Below are 19,714 nucleotides of genomic sequence, written 5' to 3'. Positions count from 1 at the left end.
ATATGTCTGCTTGTTTGCCTTTTCCAAGCTGCGGTCTGTTTAAGCTCCAGCACCTCACTGAGAAGTGTGCAATTGCCCTCTGTGCCCATATTGAGTCTTCTTCAAATAAGTGCTTCTGGGCAAGAAAAATTTCCCTGGCACCTAGAACGATATGAAATTGGTGTCCAATAGCTAACTCTCTGGAGGAGAGACTTGTTCTTTCTATTTATGTCTAAAGCACCTGTTCACAGAAAGTGCCTGCTACTACTGTGTTCTACAAACGAACTTGGCTACTCAAATCTAGACCTGGTCCTTTGTGATGCTGTGCAAATAGTATGAACAGATTCCTGTCCCAACTATTCATAATTAAATATTAAAAAGATAGTGTGAGTTAGGAGGACATCTGCTCATTGGTGAGATTACTTTATTACTGGAATACTAGAATAAACATCCTCAGAACTTTGTGATTTAACAGTGTTTGGAATAAAGCAGCATATTAAAGAAACTGTTTTTCTGTCTATAAAAATCAGCTCTGTGAATCTAAGTACTACAGTGCTGTGTCTCATGAAGCATATCTATTCTATTAATCATTTTAATAAAGTGGAAAGCACTCAAAACTGTCAGAGGGTTAAATGGGTTGGATAGCTGTCGTATTGTTTATTGGTATTTACTCGCTTGACTCTGACATAGTATACTTCTAATTGGCAGGCAGGCAAATGAATTGGCCATAATTCTTCCTGCAATGCTCTCAGCATGATGCAAGGCAACGAGAGGAAAGGAGAAGCTCGACTAGTAACATGCATTGGCGGTGGGGGAATAACAGGGCAAATACCAGAAATCAGAGCTGAAAGAATAAAGGTAACTTCAGAGGAGAGGAAACTATGCATGCAGAAAGTTTCATTGCACTGATAGGAGCTTTTGAGAAAGAGAGAGACAATTGGAAACAACCTTCCCTGCTCCCCAGGGGACTGATTTTTCTTTTGTAGTCTCTTCTGTGTGGGATCCCTCATTGAAAGCAGTGATGAGCTCCCTGAATGAAAAAATGGCTCTGAGCCTGGAGCTATGGGGTCCAAGTTGCAGAAGATTCGGTTTCAGGCCTATGGCAGACCCATGCCAGCCTTGACATTTTTATTTACACTTGGATTAATGTGGAGCATGTAGAGTCCTCTAAGTGAACATATGGTAGTAGCCACAGTGATGTCATATTTTGTGCACACAGATACATCTCCATGTCTCTTAATTAAGCTGCTTTTGAGTTTTGAGGTAAATTCTTCAGTAATCAAATTAAAATCAAAGGGGGGAATTTGAGAGTAGTGGGATGCAGTCTTAGACCTTGGGTATAAATTACTTCTAACATTTGAAAGCTGTAAGCCAGCAGAATTCAGCAGTTGGCTACAGTGTCTTATTGAGCCTTGGTGCCTGGAGAGATTTAATATGAATCCAGTGAGTACCCAAAAGGACACCTGGTTACTTCAGTGCTGGAGAGGTTTAATGTGACCCAGCCTTCCTTCCTTAGAAGAAAAAGCAAAGAAACTAAAACCAAGTTCTTCTGGTAATACTGACTCTTTTAAGATGGAAAAGATCATAAAGAAAGAAACTAGATACTGCTCTGTGTGTAAGGAGAGAAAAAATTAGAAAGGGAGGCAGAAGAAGGTTTTGAGGACTTCCCATAAACTTCAGTTAACAGAAATCCAGATGCATATCAGCACAGGATTCATGTGCTAAGGAAAAACGTTTCTTAAAAAACAAGAGGGAGAATGGTGCTTCAAATTGGAATTCTGAAATAATATTAAATGCTCGACTTTTGGTTCCAGTGTTTGAAAATGACTGCCAAAACCTTGTAATGACTGTCTGTTATGATGGTTACCACTGCTACTAACCATTCTCCTATTCATTACCCTTTATCTCAAAAGAAAAAGCTGTTTCATTAGTGGAATTTGCTGTATTCTTTGGGGAAGCAGCAAGCAGAAGTTGGAGAGGAGGAAGAATGGGGCTGACCGCTGTATTTACTGACTCGGACACTTCTGCTTGCTTATTTCATGACTTACAGACTTCCAGAAGGGAAGCAGGGCTTAAGGAAAGAAATAACTTTTCACAGACATAACAGCCCTCTGAAGATTAGCCTGTGTTACTTTAAATTTGATTAAACCCATGCCAGGATATTGCTTTCAGATACTTTGTTCAAGGGGAAAGTGGCTTAAAAAGTGTAAGGAATTTGGGTCACAAATTAACAATTTTTTCCATTGTTCTCCTTCCTCTCTGGTTAATAAAGTGTAGCATGATTTGGAGAACTCATCATGTACAACAATTGGAGGAATAGCCCATATTGCAATCTGGTAGCTCTTCCATGCAGGACACAGTCTGTTTGTGATATTCTTTCTGCTTTATCTCAGTCACCAGCTGTGTAACCTCTGAGAGAGACTCTTACCGAACATAACACTAGAGGTGATGTGCCCATTTCCACTGCTGTTGTTCCTTGATTTTTTCCCAGTATGATCATCACTACAATATATCTACGTAATATCAGCTGCCATTTTAAGTCTGAAATCTGCTTTGTTTAAAAGACTATTTTATTGCCACCTTCTAGGATTATTATTTTTTATTAAAAAAAAAAAGCTTGGAAATTATTCTCTGGAATATGCTTGGAAAATATGCACTGAATTATAGTAGGAGCTTGTGATGTGGCATGGCTTCACCCAAGATATCCTTTTTGGGCTATTTTATTCTGCAAGATACTGCTCCAGAAAAAAAATGGGCAAGAACAGGCTAGGTGAGTCTGGCTGAGGTTAAACAGGAAGCTTGTGGCAGAGCCTAAGCCAAGCTCAGCTCTCTCATAGCAGAAGTATCCCTCTTGTTTCCTAGATTTTTAACAAAGTTGCAGAATTGCTTTTTGCCTTTTTAAAGGTGTACCCTGGATGGTTTCTATTAGGCAAAAACATAAGCTTGGTGTTAGTGTGTGGGAGGAGTGTAAGAAAACGAAGAAACAAAAGACATTTTTCACAATCCCTGGAAAGCTTTCAAAAAGAAAGTATTAATGCATTAGGGGAGAAGTATGAAGAAAGCGCACACAGCTGCTATCAAGTAAATTATGCAGGGCTGATCAGATGACAAAAATGTTGGAGTATGCTTTGGGGACTATAACTGCATCACCAAACAAAAGCTGGGAGAAGCCGCATAAGTAAGCAGGAGTTTTTGTTGATGAAAAACTGTTCTGCTGATGTACTTTTAGTTATAAAATGTTCAAGCTCTCCCTGCTGCTGGATCCTCACCTAAGAAAGCTCTTACTGTTCCTTAGAATTGCCAGCATGAAAGCAAAGTGATACTAATATCTTGCATATTGTGACTTACAGTTTTGGTACCCACTTACATGCAGAATCTTCAGATACTGGAAATGTGGGAAATTTAAGTCCTGCAATTCCCCCACAGAATAATGGGCTCTGTCCTATTCAGAAGGAGGCAATTCTACACATCCACTAAGCTAAGGGTGGGTTGCAGAAAGTGTGGCTTATCTGCTGATGCATGGACAACAGTCACTTAAAAATCCAAAACAACTTTTTGGAGGCGGGGCTCGAGTTAGCTGTTGTGTACAGGTCATGACAGTTCTGCAGCAGTCCCCTGTAAGGGAAGATGCATGTTTCTCAAGGGATAATGTTTTTTTTCTGCAATGGAATTGTACATAGCTTCCAATGCCTTTTTGGTAGTCACCTCTTCAGTATTGAGGCTCATAGCAGGAAGAGGCAGGATTTTTCTGTAAGATGCAAGCTTTGACTTTACCTGTCTGAAAGAAAATCCAGAAGTCAGGAAGCAGTGGGCACAAAGTGGGGAGGGGGGGGGGGGGAGGGGGAGAAGTGTTTGAATTGAATATTTTGTATCATGAGGGTGGTCAAGCAGTGGAAAATGCTGCCCAGGGAGGGTGTACAGTCTTTAGAAATATTCAAAACCAGTCCTAAGCAATCTGCTATAGCTGATCCTGCTTTGAGCAGGGGAGTTGGACTAGATGAACTCCAGAAATTACTTCCCAACTTGGCAATTCTGAGATTTTTGTGAATTAAGATAAGGCCTAAGCACTTAGCATCTTATTCGTCTATTGAATAACCAATCCTGGTGATGTTTCAAAGTGTCAGTAAGTGGAGATAAGTAAGAATAGCTGTTGGCCGATTTCCAAGTGACTATAAGTTGAGGTTAACTGAAACATCCCTGCCTTGAAGTGTATCACTCCCTCTCCAGTGATAGATCCTACAAAGTGACTTTACAGGAAATGGAAAAGTGCTATTAATTCAAGATCGTGAATGCTTGATTTAACACCAAAAGCAAGATTCCAGTTCTATTTAGTTGCTTAGATCAAAGACAGCAAGCTAGATAGCCTTAGAGTCATAGAATGGTTAGGGTTGGAAGGGACCTTAAGATCATCTAGTTTCAACCCCCCTGCCATGGGCAGGGACACCTCACACTAAACCATGTCACCCAAGGCTCTCTTCAGCCTGGGCTTGGACACCACCAGCTTCCCTGAGCAGCCCATTCCAGTGCCTCACCACCCTCACAGTAAAGAACTTCTTCCTTATATCTAACCTGAACTTCCCCTGTTTGATTCTATTACCCCTTGTCCTGTCACTACAGTTCCTGATGAAGAGTCCCTCCCCAGCAAGCTTGTAGGCCCCCTTCAGATACTGGAAGGCTGCTATGAGGTCTCCAAGCAGCCTTTTCTTCTCCAGGCTCGACAGCTCCAACCTTCTCAGCTTATCTTCATTATGGGAGGTGTTCCAGTTCCCTGATCATCCTCGTGGCCCTCCTCTGGATTTGTTCCAACAGTTCCATGTCCTTTTTATGTTGAGGGCACCAGAACTGCACACAATACTCCAAGTGAGGTCTCATGAGAGCAGAGTAGAGGGGCAGGATCAGCCCCTTTGACCTGCTGGTCACACTCCTTTTGATGCAGCCCAGGATACGGTTGGCTTTCTTGGCTGCACGCGCACACTGCTGGCTCATGTTCAGTTTCTCATTGACCAAGACCCCCAAGTCCTTCTCCGCAGGGCTGCTCTGAATCTCTTCTCTGCCCAGCCTGTAGCTGTGCCTGGGATAGCCCTGACCCAGGTGTAGGACCTTGCACTTGGCTTGAACTTCATGAAATTGGCATTGACCCACCTCTCCAGCATGTCAAGATCCCTTTGGATGGCATTCTTTCCCTTCAGTGTATCAACCGAAACACACATCATGGTGTCATTGTCAAACTCGCTGAGGGCTCACTCAGTCCCATTGTCCAAGTTGCTGACAAAGATGTTGAACAGGATCGGTCCCAGCACTTGACCCTGGAGGGACACCAGTTGTTACTGGTCTCCAGCTGGACATTAAGCCATTGACTACAACTCTCTGTGTGTGGCCCTCTGCATGTGACCAATTCCTTATCTGTGAGCTGATCCATCCATCAAATTGATGGATGATCTTGTCTCTCCATTTTAGAGACAAGAATGTCATGTGAGACTGTCTCAAAAGCTTTGCATGGGTTCACGTAGGTGATGTCAACTGCTCTGTTCCTATCCATCAGTTCCACCATAGAAAGCAATCAAATTGGTCAGGCATGATTTGCTCTTAGTGATGCCATGTTACAGTCCACACGTAGCTAGAGACGTGTAGAACAAAGGAATTTCCTTCCTGTTTAGTCCAAAAGTTGTGTGCATAAATTTGAATGTGCAAATATACCCAAGTAGCCAAGCATAGGGAACTGCGTCCCTTGCCGCAACCTGGGTGATAACCAGGCCTTTGTGACCATGAGTTGAGGTAGTGTTTGTGACTAAAAGCTCCTGAGATGTTGGGTCCCCTTGATAAGATTAAAGCACACCTGAGCATGAAAAACCTAGCTGCTGATGCTACTCCCGTTCAAAAAGTCAGAGAAGGAAGCAATGTCTGCCTCTTGCTTAGTGGCTTGGCAGCTACTTGCAACTCCTCACTAGGAAGTGATAGCTTTGGGTTCAGCTATTTCTGTAGTATATCCCCCACTTTCCAGGAATATCCCAAATTCACAAACTGGGAAAATATCCAGGCTGGACTTGGACTCTGGACTAGCTTTGCTGCAAAGAAGTAGGAGATCAAATGATGGCCAAGCAAAAGCAACATAACTCTATAGTTTAGTGTCAGTGGTAATTTCCAGAGTTATTTCTGCAGCTTAAAATGTGCTATTCAGCCCTGGACCAAATGCTTTAGCTACGAGGCTGTCATGCTAAAGTCGGGTTCAACTGCTCTGTTTCAACAAGACCAAGACTAGCTGAGATCAATGCAGAATTCCAGAAGAGCATTTGCTGCTTTGAATGTCAGACAGGTGGAAGCGTCTGTGGGTCAAATACAGTTGTAGAGAAAAGAAAGCATCTAAATATATGCCGTGGCATTCAGTATGGGGAGGTCCAGTAGTTCACTACTCTGCATATGCCCTTTCTGGGTCATTCTTCAGAGAACAGCTTGTCTGTTGACTCCCTGGATTAAACTACCCAGCTGCCAGTGCACACACAATTTTTAGAGGTGTACTAGAATGAGACACAGAATCTAAACCTAGATCTATTGTGTTCCTAATTGTACCCAACAACTAGAAAATAATGATAAGAGCAAAGTATAGAGATACTGCTTCAGAGTACCCTCACAGAACAATACCTGGATGTGCTTAAGTGTTCTTGTCTCCAAGATATGGGATTTAAAAGTTTGCAGAGATGTTTTAGATTGCTCTCAACAGTTGAGACCAAAAATCTCTGTTACCCTAAGAATCCTTAGGGTGGGCAAGACCTACACTCCATAAAACACCTAAAACCTCAATTATATAGCCTCTTCCTCATCTGTGCAAGAGATGTTGCCTTCTGAGATTGTATTAAAATGAGCTACATCACTCAAGCAGTCTGATTTCAGTGGGTTCTATGCAAGGGTCTTGTGCCACTGAGGTACACTGGTAAGAATGTAGAGTTTTGATAACAGTAGGAAAGTGTTCCAGGTTTTGTCCAGGAAATTATAGGTTATAGTTTTGGTAGCTCAAGGCAGCTGAAGCTTTCGATAACAGTGAGGAAAAAGCTCATTTTTCACTTTTACTCTCTTGGCTGGGGGCAAATGCAACCCATGTGGCACTGAGCTTTTCAATTTCCACATGCTATCCAGCAGTCATGGTTGTAAGCCATCTTGTTACAATTTTTGTTGATCACTTTGGTAGGTCACTTTTGGTAGACAGTTCAGCCTGATGTTTCTGCAGTGCACACTGGAGATGAAATAATTAAGATTGTATTGTAATAACAATAATCAGCAACCCCACTTCTAAGTTAAAGTGTGAGGAAGCAGGTCTTGCTACACTAAACTATTCTGCAGTCTGAGCTGGCTTAGCCTGTCACTGACTTTCAGCTGAGTTTTGGTGGGTCATCTGTCATAGCAATAGGAGCTGTATATCCTTTATGCAGATTAACGTCAGATTATAGATTTTGCAGATTAACCTTGCTCAGTAAACTGTTCTTGGCCTTCTGCACTGTGTTTGAAGGACACCTAGCTAATGGGTGCTTGAGCCAGCAATTGAGGTTTCCAAGCAGGATTGCAATTGGGTCAGCAGTTCTGTTTTCAGGCAGAATTTGATCATACTGGGTAATGTTGGAGGGGGTTGCCCTTCAGTGCTTTCCCATGGTGCAGTGATTAATGATCAGTTAATGACAATACAATGATAATCCCTTCAGCAGGTAAGTAGGCCAAATTCAGTACTGTATTTCTGTATCTCTTATGTCTCTTTTTAATTATTAATAAAACCCCCAAACAAGCGCCCAAGAAACATTTTTAGATGTTTTTGTAATTGCTAACATTCTTAAAGGAAGAATGATAAAGCTGTATTTAGGCATGACTTAAGGTTCCTCCATTTACATGTTTGAAAACTGCCTGATTCAAGGTCATCTATAATACCCACCCTTTTTGCATTTCAGGGCTGACTTGTAAGTTCAGTACTGTAGCAATGTATGTGTCTAGATATCCAATCTGGCTGGGATTTTAGATAGGAGAACAAGAGCAGCTATCTCTTTGAAGGCAAGAAAGTGCCAGTGATTTAAAAGGAGGCTGTAACTGTAAAAGGAGACTGCACGAAATGGCATGAAACCAAACCTGCCTTGTAAGAGGTATAAAGTCAGATCTGTAGGTCATTCACTAATATCAGAAGAGCTGTGTGCTTACTTTTGTGAGAATATAGCTTATAAAACCACATTACAGTTTGGACTTTATTTTCCTGCATGGTTGATCTTAACTTTTTTCTTTTTTTTTACAGTCAATGCTGGCTTCCATTGACTGTAAAATTAGGTCAATTGCTTTGTGCTATCCTGGTGGAATTCACTGTACCATGTGTTCATCTGATGACCCTCATCTCTGTTAACCATGAAGACTGAGTAACAGAACCACAGAGCTAACTACATTAATTTTTGCATCTTGAAGTAAGGTTTAATAGGGCTGTGACAGAGGCTTATATTTCATTCCTAACCTGACTTTAAAAGAAATGTAAAATAGACATTCTTTTTCTCCTACTGGGTCTTAAAAAGCTGAGCATTTGAAAGGTGCTAGAGTGATTTGGATGGCACATGAACTAAATATGAACTGGTGTCAAAAAAAAAAAATCTAGTTACATCACTTCATAGCTGATTATTGAATTTTTTCTTGCTTCCCTTCAGAGGCTGATGGGTCTGATGTAGGGAGCAATTCTTGTGTTTTAAAATTCTTTAATTGTAAACGTAACTTCCCATCTTACATTCCTAATGGACACTGGTGGTTTTGTTTAAAACATATTCTGAAGAGAAAATAGATTTCACAGAATCATAGAAGGGTTTGATCTGGAAGGGACTTTAAAGATCATATAGTTTCAAACCCCCTGCCACTGGCAGGGACACTTTCCACTAGACCAGGTTGTTCCAAGCCCTTTTACTCAGGTCCAACCTGGCCTTGAACACCTCCAGGGATGGGGCAGCCACAGCGTCTCTGGGCAACCTGTTCCAGTGTCTCAGAAACCTTATTGTGAAGCTTTTTTTCCTAATACGTACTCTAAATCTGCCTTCATTCAGTTTAAAGCCATTCCTCCTTCTCCTGTCACTACATGCCCTTTTAAAAAGTCCCTCTCCAGCTTTCTTTAGGTACTGGAAGACTGCTTTAATGTTTTATAAGGCAAATTCATTGACAATACAATGCAGAATGAAAACTGAGCTGGATAACTCTGCAATAGTAACACAATAGAGCAGATACTGCACTTTGACTACCCTTTATATAAAACAGTGCAGGCAACTTGGAAGTTTCAAATGCAGCCAGGGACTGGAAGGCTAAAATGAAACTATTATCTCTTTGTGTAACCACTGCATATACAATGTCTTTAATGAGACTCTGTTAAAAGTTGTTCTGCCGGCGTAAATGGTTCAGGGTATCATCTATCAAATGCAAATAAAACCTGACAGTTTTCTAAGGGCTAGGTTTACACTTAGTGGCAAGTTTAAAGCTGGTTGATAAAGACAGAAGAACCATTTTGATGGTCTTCTATCTAGCACTGCTCTTAGTGTTATTGAGCAACGTCCTTTGTAATAGTGTCACTTATTTTTATAAACATGGAAACCAGTCATGAAAGTTGTATAACAATCATATGTGCCATCTTTGACAGAGCAAGGAGTGCAACTTGCACCACAATTTCTGGACCAAAGCAGGAAAAATTGAGTTACAACTCCAAAACATCAATTAATTTGGAGTGTGAGTAGGTTAAATTGTTGTAACAGATGGTGAACTCTGTTTTCTTGCCAGTGTGATAAAGTAGATAACAAACTATACAGGTTTGGCATCAGTAATACTGATAACCTCAATAGCAGTGACTATTAGGGATGGGCAAGTACTTATTCCTTAAGGAGATCTGGCCTCATTCACATCTTTTTGTTATGGCAGCAGGAATTTTTCATGCTCTAGCATATTGGGTCAATTGTAATTAGCTATGAAGTCATGTTGAATGTGATGAGCAGCTTCTATTCTCTCCAAAAAAAGTGATAAGTAATTCTGGCAAGGGCTGAATTTTCTGCTTCAAGTTTGGGATTTATGTATTTATTTGTTTGGGGTTTTTTGGTTTTTGTTTTTTTTTTTTGGGGGGGGGGCGGTGGTTCAGGAGTATATTTAATCTAAAGCAATTGGGGAAAAGTAAACTTCTCGAATTAAAAAAAAAAAAAAAAAAATACGGTGCATTAATCCTCAAACAAACTTCTTAAAATTCCAATTCAGCAATAAAGCCCAGACCCATTTATTTGCCCCCTACCTCTAAGTTAGGGATTTGATGAGCCAGTAGTTTATCAAAAAGGCTAGGGGCCCCAGTAGTGAATGTTGTGACATTTACACCCTTGTGTGAATCAAAGCCAGACTTTTCAGAGCTCAATGCTCCAGCTGTGTTGAAGGCCTGGAAAGCATTTTTATTTGGCATCTAGCACCAGTGAAGCCCCTTACAGTAGAATTGCTCCAATTAACAGCCATCCTGGTGGATTTGGACTGCCTCCACCTGAAGCAGGGCAAAACGCAGGACACTTTCAAATTACGAGCAATTTTCTGACTTTGCTGAGATTGTTTTGATTCAGATTAGTCCCCGTCCCCTCCTCCCTGCTAGCAACAGGGTCATGTCAGGAAGGAATGCAACATCTCTGGTTGAATTCAGTGGGTAATCTTATGGGGTTTGCAGAGTTACTTGGAGAACTGAGAGCTTCAGTCTGTACTATGGACTAGTGCCCAGTGTGGCTAGTAAAAGTAAGAACACTGTTAAAGTCATTACCAGAGAAAAAACACACCAACTAACTTCGAATGGGCTGCTGGTTTCTTGAGACAGGGCCAAGCTTCTTTTGATATAGAGACTCTTGCCAGTTACCCACCCTTTATATATGTGTATATATAAAATGTTCTTTTTTAGCTTGAACTCCTAAGAAAACAAGACACATGTGAGCTCACTGTCTGTTTATCCATCCCCATTCCTTTCCCTCCCATAGCTTTCAGCCCTGCTGCTCAATTTCCACAAAATTTGAAAGTTAGTTTCAGTGGTCATTGGACTCCCACTGGTCTGGGGGACATCAGGAGCTGAGTTGAGGAAGCAGCTGCTGCTACTGCCCCTCTGGCAGGAGAGCTGGGACAGCCCATGACCCCATGTGGCAGCAGGCCAGTCAGCTTGTTGGTCACCAAGAAGGTGACTGGACACAGCATGGGCTGCCTCTCACCCCATGGGTTGCTGGGTGCATGCTGGGGACCTGGGACTGTTGCCAGGAAAGGTGGTTGAGAACTAATGCTTTTGTAGCATGCCAGCAGGAAACCAGGCTTTGCTAGCTGTGCTGTTTGTAGAACAACTTGTTGAGACTAGGTATGAAATGCATTGGTCCTCTGATTTCAGTTGCTCAGTCGTTAGCTGTACCTTTGTTCCTTCTGGCTGTACACAGAACCACACTCCTCTGTTCAAATAGCTCTCCTGTGTCAAAATAACAGCAAAAAAGAGTTGGCTATACTGAAGCCAACAGGCAGTCTGATTGCCCTCATGTTGTGTTTGATTTCACTTGAGGGCTTCTTGCTTATTCCTTTAGGTCCACAAGCTTTTGAAATCATTGCAGATTCAACCTTCCTGTGATGGGGATGACTGGATTTGTGTTTAAGGGACTCCCTTTTCTGATGAAGAGGTCTGAGAAGGGAAGGTTTTGGGAAATAGCGAATTGGCCAATGGGAGCTTTTTTGGGTAGAAATCACAGCAGACAAATTTTGTTTGACTGTTGCTTCCTCCTATTCCCCGTATGCATGATGACCAACTTGAGTGTGTTAACTTCTGTTCTGTAAAAAATTATAGGCCACAGGGTTTCTCGTCAAAGAACTTCAGAGACATACTGAAATTTTTGATTGTGGTTTATTTCTACTGAATGCTGCCCCCTAAAATTCTCTGCAGAGAGAATTTTCTGTGAAAGGTCCTGGTCTGTGAAGTGGGTTTCTAGTGTTAGTCTAGCAATGGGAAATTGACAGGTCTTGCCTGACAATACTTATCTGCATACTTATCTATAAAGGAGAATCTATTGAGATGATAGTTTCAATTCCGTTTCTGGACATACATTTGTATGGGTTTATTATATAAATTTTCTTTCATATATATATACACATATGTATATACGCACATTCTCTCTTCATTCTTCCAGAGCAGGACATCACGCCAACCAGCATTTTCTTTTTGTTTACATGACTTGCAGCCTTGCTGTAAGTGGGGTGGAAAGACACGTGTTGAAGTGATTAAGTATAAAGAATCTGTTCCAGCATGTAATCCCTATGCTCCTTTTATAAACAAATACAAATTCATGCATTCTGTCTTATGGAAAGCATTGGTTAGGATCTAACAGGATTTAGGGAGAAAAAGTGAGTGGAAATCCAAGAAGGAAACAGTAAAGAAACCAGATTCTGATGAATTAACACCAGAGTGAACAGATGGACATGAAATGTTTACTGGAAGAACTTATCTTCCTAACTAAAATGACTTAATACTTCACCCTGGCAGTCTCTGCATTGGCCTGAAATGAACCACTTTGAATTAAAAATGCACATGTATGCTTTGAAATGAAGAAATCTTATTTGTCACTACCAAGCCTTCAGCCACAGACCACAGAAACAGTCTGCTGTAACTGGTAGAAATGGCTGCAAATCAGCAGTTCTATTCAGAGGCAAATTTCTGTTTCAGCACTTATTCATCTGTCTGCCTTGGTTGCAACTCTGTCCACCAAGGTGTCATACCCCACAGCACTGGCCCTTTTTTGGCAAGTACATGGACACAACACCCAAAATGTCCATGGGATGCTTTATCCCATTCAACAGAAATGAAAAACCTTAAAATGAACAATATTAAATATTCATAAAATAAAACTTTTCCAACAGGATATTCCTAAGGCTATTAGTATCTTGTAATGGATTTTGAGATGTGCTGGGATGTTCTGTGAAGGTTAATTCTTTTAAAAGTCTTCAAAGGGTCTTTCTGAAGGTAGGGAGGGACTGTGCAAATACTGTCACTGTGTCAAAGGTGAGCTGTGGAAAAAATAAGAGATTCAAAAAGTAGCATTCTGGCATTTAAATTTCCAGGCAGCTGTGTGAGCTGCTGTTTCTTCCTAAATCAGCAATGTCTCATGGGAAATGGCTGGGACAAGCTGCTGGGTGTTTTTACGTCACTGTAGTGAATCTGCTCTTCCTGAAAAGCTGGAACCTAGTTATTTTTAACAGCTCCACTTATTTCCCAAGGGTCAGCATGTTTTCACATACTACATTTTAAAAATTTCTGAAGCAGAAATGACGATTAGATCTGTCAGTCCTTTCACAATGGAAGATTTTGTATGCTGCTGGCTCCTTTGCTTCCTTTCAGGGTGGTAAGCGTTAATGTTTTGAGATGAGAATACAGTAAGTGACATATTCCCACTTTTGACACTCCTTCCACTTTGCTATAATCATAACCAATTTCTAACACCCTGTTGTTTGAGCTAATCTGTTGATTAGACACTGGTGTGTACAGGGTAAGTAGATAGAGAGGTAGTGCAAGCCATCTACCCCAGTATTGATTGAAGGCTTCTGGGCTTGTAATTAATCTCTTATGTGCTAATCAACTTGCTCCAATCAGTAGACCCCTTATCCCAGGCTGTGTCCCATCCTCCCTGGCATAGGGCTCACTGGTTCTGTTAGGCTGCCATGGTCCATGATGAAAGACTTAGCTGGAGCATAGGCTACAGTCAAAAAGAGGGTTTAAGGCACCCAAACTGCTGTTCCCTTGAAACATGGCAACTGATTAGGGGCATTAGAATGAAATGGAACAGAATGAACTAGTTAGCTCTTTCAACTGGTTTCACAACTGGTCTGTGAGAAAATCTGAAATTGCATAGGACAAAAATATGTATGAGGATTTTTCCATAAGACTGCAATTCTAGTTCCTAATCAGCTCTAATAGCAACTCTTCTGCTCTCTGTGCTGTACATTCTTGATGTGCAAAGTGTGGGCTCTCAGTATGGAGAAGTTTACCAGTGCTTGTGCTAGTCTTCCAAGCACGCATGGATATTTCACATGCTTTCACAGTTTGACAGATAGTCACTATTTTTCCTCTGTCTACATCCCACAGGAAGTAGAGCTTCAGCAAAGTACAGTGTTTCTGAACACCGCAATGAGGTATCCATCTAAGCCTCCTATAGAAGGAAATAGTCTTGATTTAGACAAAAAGGTAGTGGATAACCTTCCTGACTCTGTCATCATTATCTTTCTTCTGAAAAAATCTTAATTTGAGTTAGTTATAAATATTTTTGAGGTGCTTCTCAGGTCTTGAGTGCAACAGTTACTCTAGCCCACAGAAACAGCTTTTATATATATCTAAATCTTACCAGAACACTTCCAAATATTTTCTCACTTTTAATTAATAGCTTTTAAAACTATATTCAGGACACATGCCTTTACTGTAGACAGACTGGACATTAAATGACTATCCCAGAAGTGCAAATAAAAGTGGTTCTAAAGATCTATTGGCTATTTAGATTCATTTGTGGTTGAAGTGAATTAGGAGATTGCTAGTATTAGTAAAAGTGGGAAATGTTTATGCATTTAAAAGTTCCTCTGTTGTCAGGTTTTTGAAAGAAGAAGGAGTTGCACTGCAACCCAGATAATGGATTGCTTTTAATTTATTACTTCAGGTAAAGAGCTAACTGAAGTACTTTTGCTGCAGCAAGTAATTTGAAGGGTTTTTTCTTTATTCAATACATACATCCTGACTGGATATCTACAGGGAATTGACAAAACACCGAAAATGTCCTTCTTCCAGAAGCAGTTGAGTGTGGAGTAAAACCTGGGATGGATCATTTAGGCTTTGTCTTAGCTTTTGCTGTTCCCAAAGCCTTTCTGAAATAATGTTGTAAAAAAAAAAAACCACAAAAAAACCCCGGGACAAATATTCATATTGTTGTGTCCCTAGCTAAAACATGTTCCTAACCAAGTGAGTTATTTCAGACTAGCACACTCCACCACTGACAAGAATATAGAGGAGTTATATTGCTGGTGTGATGTCCTAGCCTGCCAGCTCTTTTCCATGACAGCTGAGAACTCAAAGTAAATATCTTCTTACAAGATGCTGTTGATTAGACTTCCCAAAACTGGAAATAAGCCAGAACTGGTTTATAAAGCAATTTCTCAATTGAGATGAACTGGGATATTGTCGAAGTTATTCAGACAGGAAGAACATAAGCCTAAATACATAGCTGGGAAAAACTATGAGGTAGACTTGTAACTCCACCTTTGGGGCTTAGTGCCATGAGAAGAATACAGCTGTTCTTTAGAACTTTAAGATACTTGAAGAAATTTCATGCATGAGGCTGAATGCTGTTTTCATACACAGCATGAAAAAAGTTCCTTAATTTAATTTTTCAAGAGTCTTTTATGTGGAATCTGTCATTGGTAATGACATTTCAAGGAAATAAGCAAAGCATCCTGCAGGCACAAGCACTAAGTCAAAGTCAAGGCAGTGGCAGAATATTATTCTAATATCCTTCTGTTGCTACCATGGGCATTGCCCTTTTACAGTACTGTGTTACACTAGACTAAGCTTAAGCACCCCTAACTGTCACAGTGCAGTACAGTAGGTACAAGAAAAAGGTACTGTGAATTCAGTTAGGTAGTGAAGATTCACTCATAGTACAACAGACTTTGATGGACTTGTATGTGGTAAGGTAGTATATCGACTTTGGGACTCTAGGATAACTTGATTTCCTAGATCTCAGTTTCTTACAAAATTGCCCTTTTCCCCTCTAGGGATAATGGAAGGAAGGTTTATGCTGCCAAGTCAGAAGTGTCTTTTCTTTAGTACACCCTGCCCTAGAAAGCAGAAATAATCTAGGTAGCATTTTTATTCTCCCCTCTTGTTAATAAATGAATGGGCAAGACTGTTCCAGGTGTGACTCAACCTCAACTAACTTCAGGGATTATGCTGGTCTGTTGAGTTTCTCTCAGGTTTGGTGGGCTGTTAAAATGAATCATGGCAATATAAGGGCTTACAAGTAAGGCTTGAACTCTTATTCATTGTTCCTTTCTTTCTTTTGCTGGCAAACCACACAGTTGCTTATATTGGCATCTATAAACAGAATGGTGAGAATCTTACACAGATTTCTTGAAGATGTATCTCTTAATTTCTTGCCCTAATCACTGGGAGAAATGTTCTGCTTAAATATTCCAAGTAAAGTTTAGTCCTTATGTTCACATTTCCCTTCCAGAATAATGACCTTCACAGTTACCTCATTGTGTGGTTTCTTTTGATAAATTTAGCTCTTGCTAAAAGTGGTAGATGTCATTTATATTACAATGAATGCATTCAGTCTTGGAAGCTAAGTGCTTTCAGACCACTCCCATACTTGGGAGACATCTGAAAATCCCAGGGACTGAAGGCACAAGACTAAGTCCTGGCCAAGCACTGGTCTAGGAAGACCTAATGAGCTGGTAGATCTCATCTGGCTTTCTTGTTACTCTTGAGCTATCACAAGGGGGAAAGGAGAATGGGAGAACAGCAGCTAAATTAATAGTCCTAGAGTCTGAAGTTTTCCTTTGATGGAAAAAGCAGTGGATGCAGCAGTGCAAGCTTCTTTGCCCAACATGATGTCACAAGGGCACCCTCAAACTCATTCTCAGGGGATCTCTCTAGAGAGGAAAAGTACTTGTTCCCGCACCTGTGACCTTGCTGCTTACATTGTTTGAGATGACTGCAAACTCAACCAGTTTTGAGCTACAGCTGCCTTCCTTAGCCTGAACTGTGGACCTGATGTTGCTAATGACACAAGCACAGGTTTTGGAACCTAAGCCACCTCCTTGTCTACCAAAAAAATAACATTGCAGGTTTCCTTCTGCTGGTGATCTCTTCCCCAGGAAAACTGAAAACACTCCTCTGAAGCAGCTGTTGTTTGGGGCACATTAATGTTTGCTATGCATTAGCATTTGAGCTTGGGCCAGTGTTCATATATCCTTCCTTTGTCCTGATGTCCTGAATCTCCTACTTCATTCTAGATGCACACCACCATCTGAATACTGGCCTCGCCTCTGCTGTCACAGGGATTTTGTTGTGTTTAGATAGTTGTAACTACTATAATCCCTGTACCTTCTTATGCAAAACCTGTTCAGAGCTTCCCAGTTCTCGTCTCTATTGGAAAAGCATATATGCAGAGTTCTTTGCCTTTGTTTATCAGTTGATGGTAGTGAACAGCTGGGCTCCCACTGCAATTTTGGATAGCTCCCCATCTGTAGAGTCAGAACTTGTGAGCAAAGAGAGTGTGGTTATGATGGAGTTAGCACGTGTGTGTTTATGTGCACTAAGAGCAGGCACAGGCTGAATTTGGAAAGAGATGTCCTGCGAAACTGAAGGAACAAGGCTGTAGCCCTACTGTGATAACCTGCTGCTGACTGCTGCAGTCCCAGAGCCTGCAACAAATGGCTGCAGGAGCTGAGTAGCATACAAAATGGAGGGCACACATCATGTTTCAAAGCCCTCAAGTACATCTGCAGCAAGTTCATAGACTAGAATCATAGAATAGTTAGGGTTGGAAGGGACCTTAAGATCATCTAGTTCCAACCCCCCTGCCATGGGCAGGGACACCTCACACTAAACCATGTCACCCAAGGCTCTCTTCAGCCTGGGCTTGGACACCGCCAGCTTCCCTGAGCAGCCCATTCCAGTGCCTCACCACCCTCACAGTAAAGAACTTCTTCCTTATATCTAACCTGAACTTCCCCTGTTTAAGTTTGAATCTGTTACCCCTTGTCCTATCACTACAGTCCTTAATGAAGAGTCTTTACAGGCCCCCTTCAGATACTGGAAGGCTGCTATGAGGTCTCCACGCAGCCTTCTCTTCTCCAGGCTCGACAGCTCCAACCTTCTCAGCCTATCTTCATATGGAAGGTGTTCCAGTTCCCTAATCATCCTTGTGGCCCTCCTCTGGATTTGTTCCAACAGTTCCATGTCCTTTTTATGTTGAGGACACCAGAAATGCACACAATACTCCAAGTGAGGTCTCATGAGAGCAGAGTAGAGGGGCAGGATCAGCCCCTTTGACCTGCTGGTCACACTCCTTTTGATGCAGTCCAGGATACGGTTGGCTTTCTTGGCTGCACGCGCACACTGCTGGCTCATGTTCAGTTTCTCATTGACCAAGACCCCCAAGTCCTTCTCCACAGGGCTGCTCTGAATCTCTTCTCTGCCCAACCTGTAGCTGTGCCTGGGATTGCTTCGACTCAGGTGTAGGACCTTGCATTTGGCACGGTTAAACTTCATGAAGTTGGCATTGGCCCACCTCTCCAGCATGTCAAGACCCCTTTGGATGGCATTCCTTCCTTCCAGTGTACCAACCGAACCACACAACTTGGTGACATTGGCAAACTTGCTGAGGGCGGGCTCAATCTCACTGTCCATGTCAACGACAAAGATGTTGAACAAGACCAGTCCCAACACTGATCCCTGAGGGACACCACTCGTTACTGGTCTCCAGCCGGACACTGAGCCATTGACCACAACTCTTTGCGCATGGCCATCCAGCCAGTTCTTTATCCACTGAGTGGTCCACCTATCAAATTGATGTCTCTCCAATTTAAAGACAAGGATGGTGTGTCAAACGCTTTGCACAAGTCCAAGTAGATGACGTCATCTGCTCTACCCCTGTCCATCAGTTCTGTAGCCCTGTCATAGAAGACCACCAAATTGGTCAGCCAGGGTTTCCCCTTAGTGAAGCCATGCTGGCTGTCACCAAGCCCCTTGTTGTTTTTCATGTGCCTTATCATGCCTTCAAGGAAAATCTGCTCCAAGATTTTGCCAGGCTCAGAGCTGAGACTGACTGGTCTGTAGTTCCCCGGGTCATCCATTTCCCCCTTCTTGAAAATGGGGGTTATATTACCCTTTTTCCAGTCATCAGGAACTACTAAGTTGCTGTAGTCCTCCATCCCTCAGCTGATGGTGTGTTTAAATCTATGCTTGCAGAGTTGGATGCAGTCACTCAGCAGGCTCTGGTTTGTGAAAAGAGCCCCAAAGGTACCTCCACAAAGCAGGGCACCATGCAGCTTGCTCTGTCTCCCCTTGTGGGGCTGCAGGCATGACACGCTGTGTGCAGCCCAACCCTGTTGTGGAGCCTGTGTATTTGCTGGGCCTCTGGAAATATAAAGGCAGGTTGGAAGTGACTTTGCTTACAGTGCAAGGGGGAATATACCGCAGTAATGACACACTGCCCCTTTTTTTGACTTTCTAATCAGGGGCGGGGTGCAGCCTGAACAATGGCAATCAGGCTTATTCATGCTATCACCATCAGCGTGCTTCAGTCCACTTCTGGATCAAGGAGGTGTTTTCAGCATTGTTTCTCATGGTTATTTGCACATTCAAAGCTGCTTTTTAAGACCATGTAACCAAAACTGCCAAAATAAAAATTTCTCCTAAGGAACCAAACTTAACAAATTAAAGGAAATAAGCTTTTGTTTGGGAATGCTCCAGTGAGAACCAGAGGAAACAGTACATATACTCTCCATCCCAGTTTTATGTGCCCTCTCTGCAAGGAATGGCTTGTTTGCTTTCTCCTAAAAAAGTTGGTATCTACAGATTCCCCCCAGAGCCAGGATTTCCCAATTTGTAGGTGCTGTTGGTAGACAGAAGGCAGCTAGATGTCTCCACTCCACTGCAGTTCTCACCAGAATTCGTATGGATACTTGTCTGGTTTAATTCCGTCTTTTTCCTAAG

The 19,714-nt window shown here is 41.9% G+C and overlaps 1 protein-coding gene across 2 annotated transcripts in view; it reads left to right on the top strand.

Moving 5' to 3' along the window:
• TBXT (T-box transcription factor T) overlaps positions 1-19,714 on the top strand; it is a 55,068-nt gene that overhangs the window by 25,968 nt on the left and 9,386 nt on the right. Inside the window, exon 8 of one of the 2 annotated variants that reach the window (XM_057406928.1) lies at positions 8,246-8,408. In XM_057406928.1, coding sequence (XP_057262911.1) covers positions 8,246-8,363 — 118 coding nt within the window. In that variant the 3' untranslated portion in view covers positions 8,364-8,408. Of the gene's footprint in view, positions 1-687; positions 795-8,245; positions 8,409-19,714 lie in introns of those variants that run through there. The other variant, XM_057406930.1, reaches the window with a different exon arrangement.

This window comes from Pezoporus wallicus, unplaced genomic scaffold (assembly GCF_028554395.1).
Source record: "Pezoporus wallicus isolate ANWC-B61680 ecotype Strahan unplaced genomic scaffold, APGP_CSIRO_Pwel_v1 scaffold_6362, whole genome shotgun sequence".
Taxonomy (NCBI): domain Eukaryota; kingdom Metazoa; phylum Chordata; class Aves; order Psittaciformes; family Psittacidae; genus Pezoporus; species Pezoporus wallicus.
The sequence above is the reverse complement of the archived record's forward strand: the minus strand, read 5'-3'. Positions and strand labels throughout refer to the sequence as shown.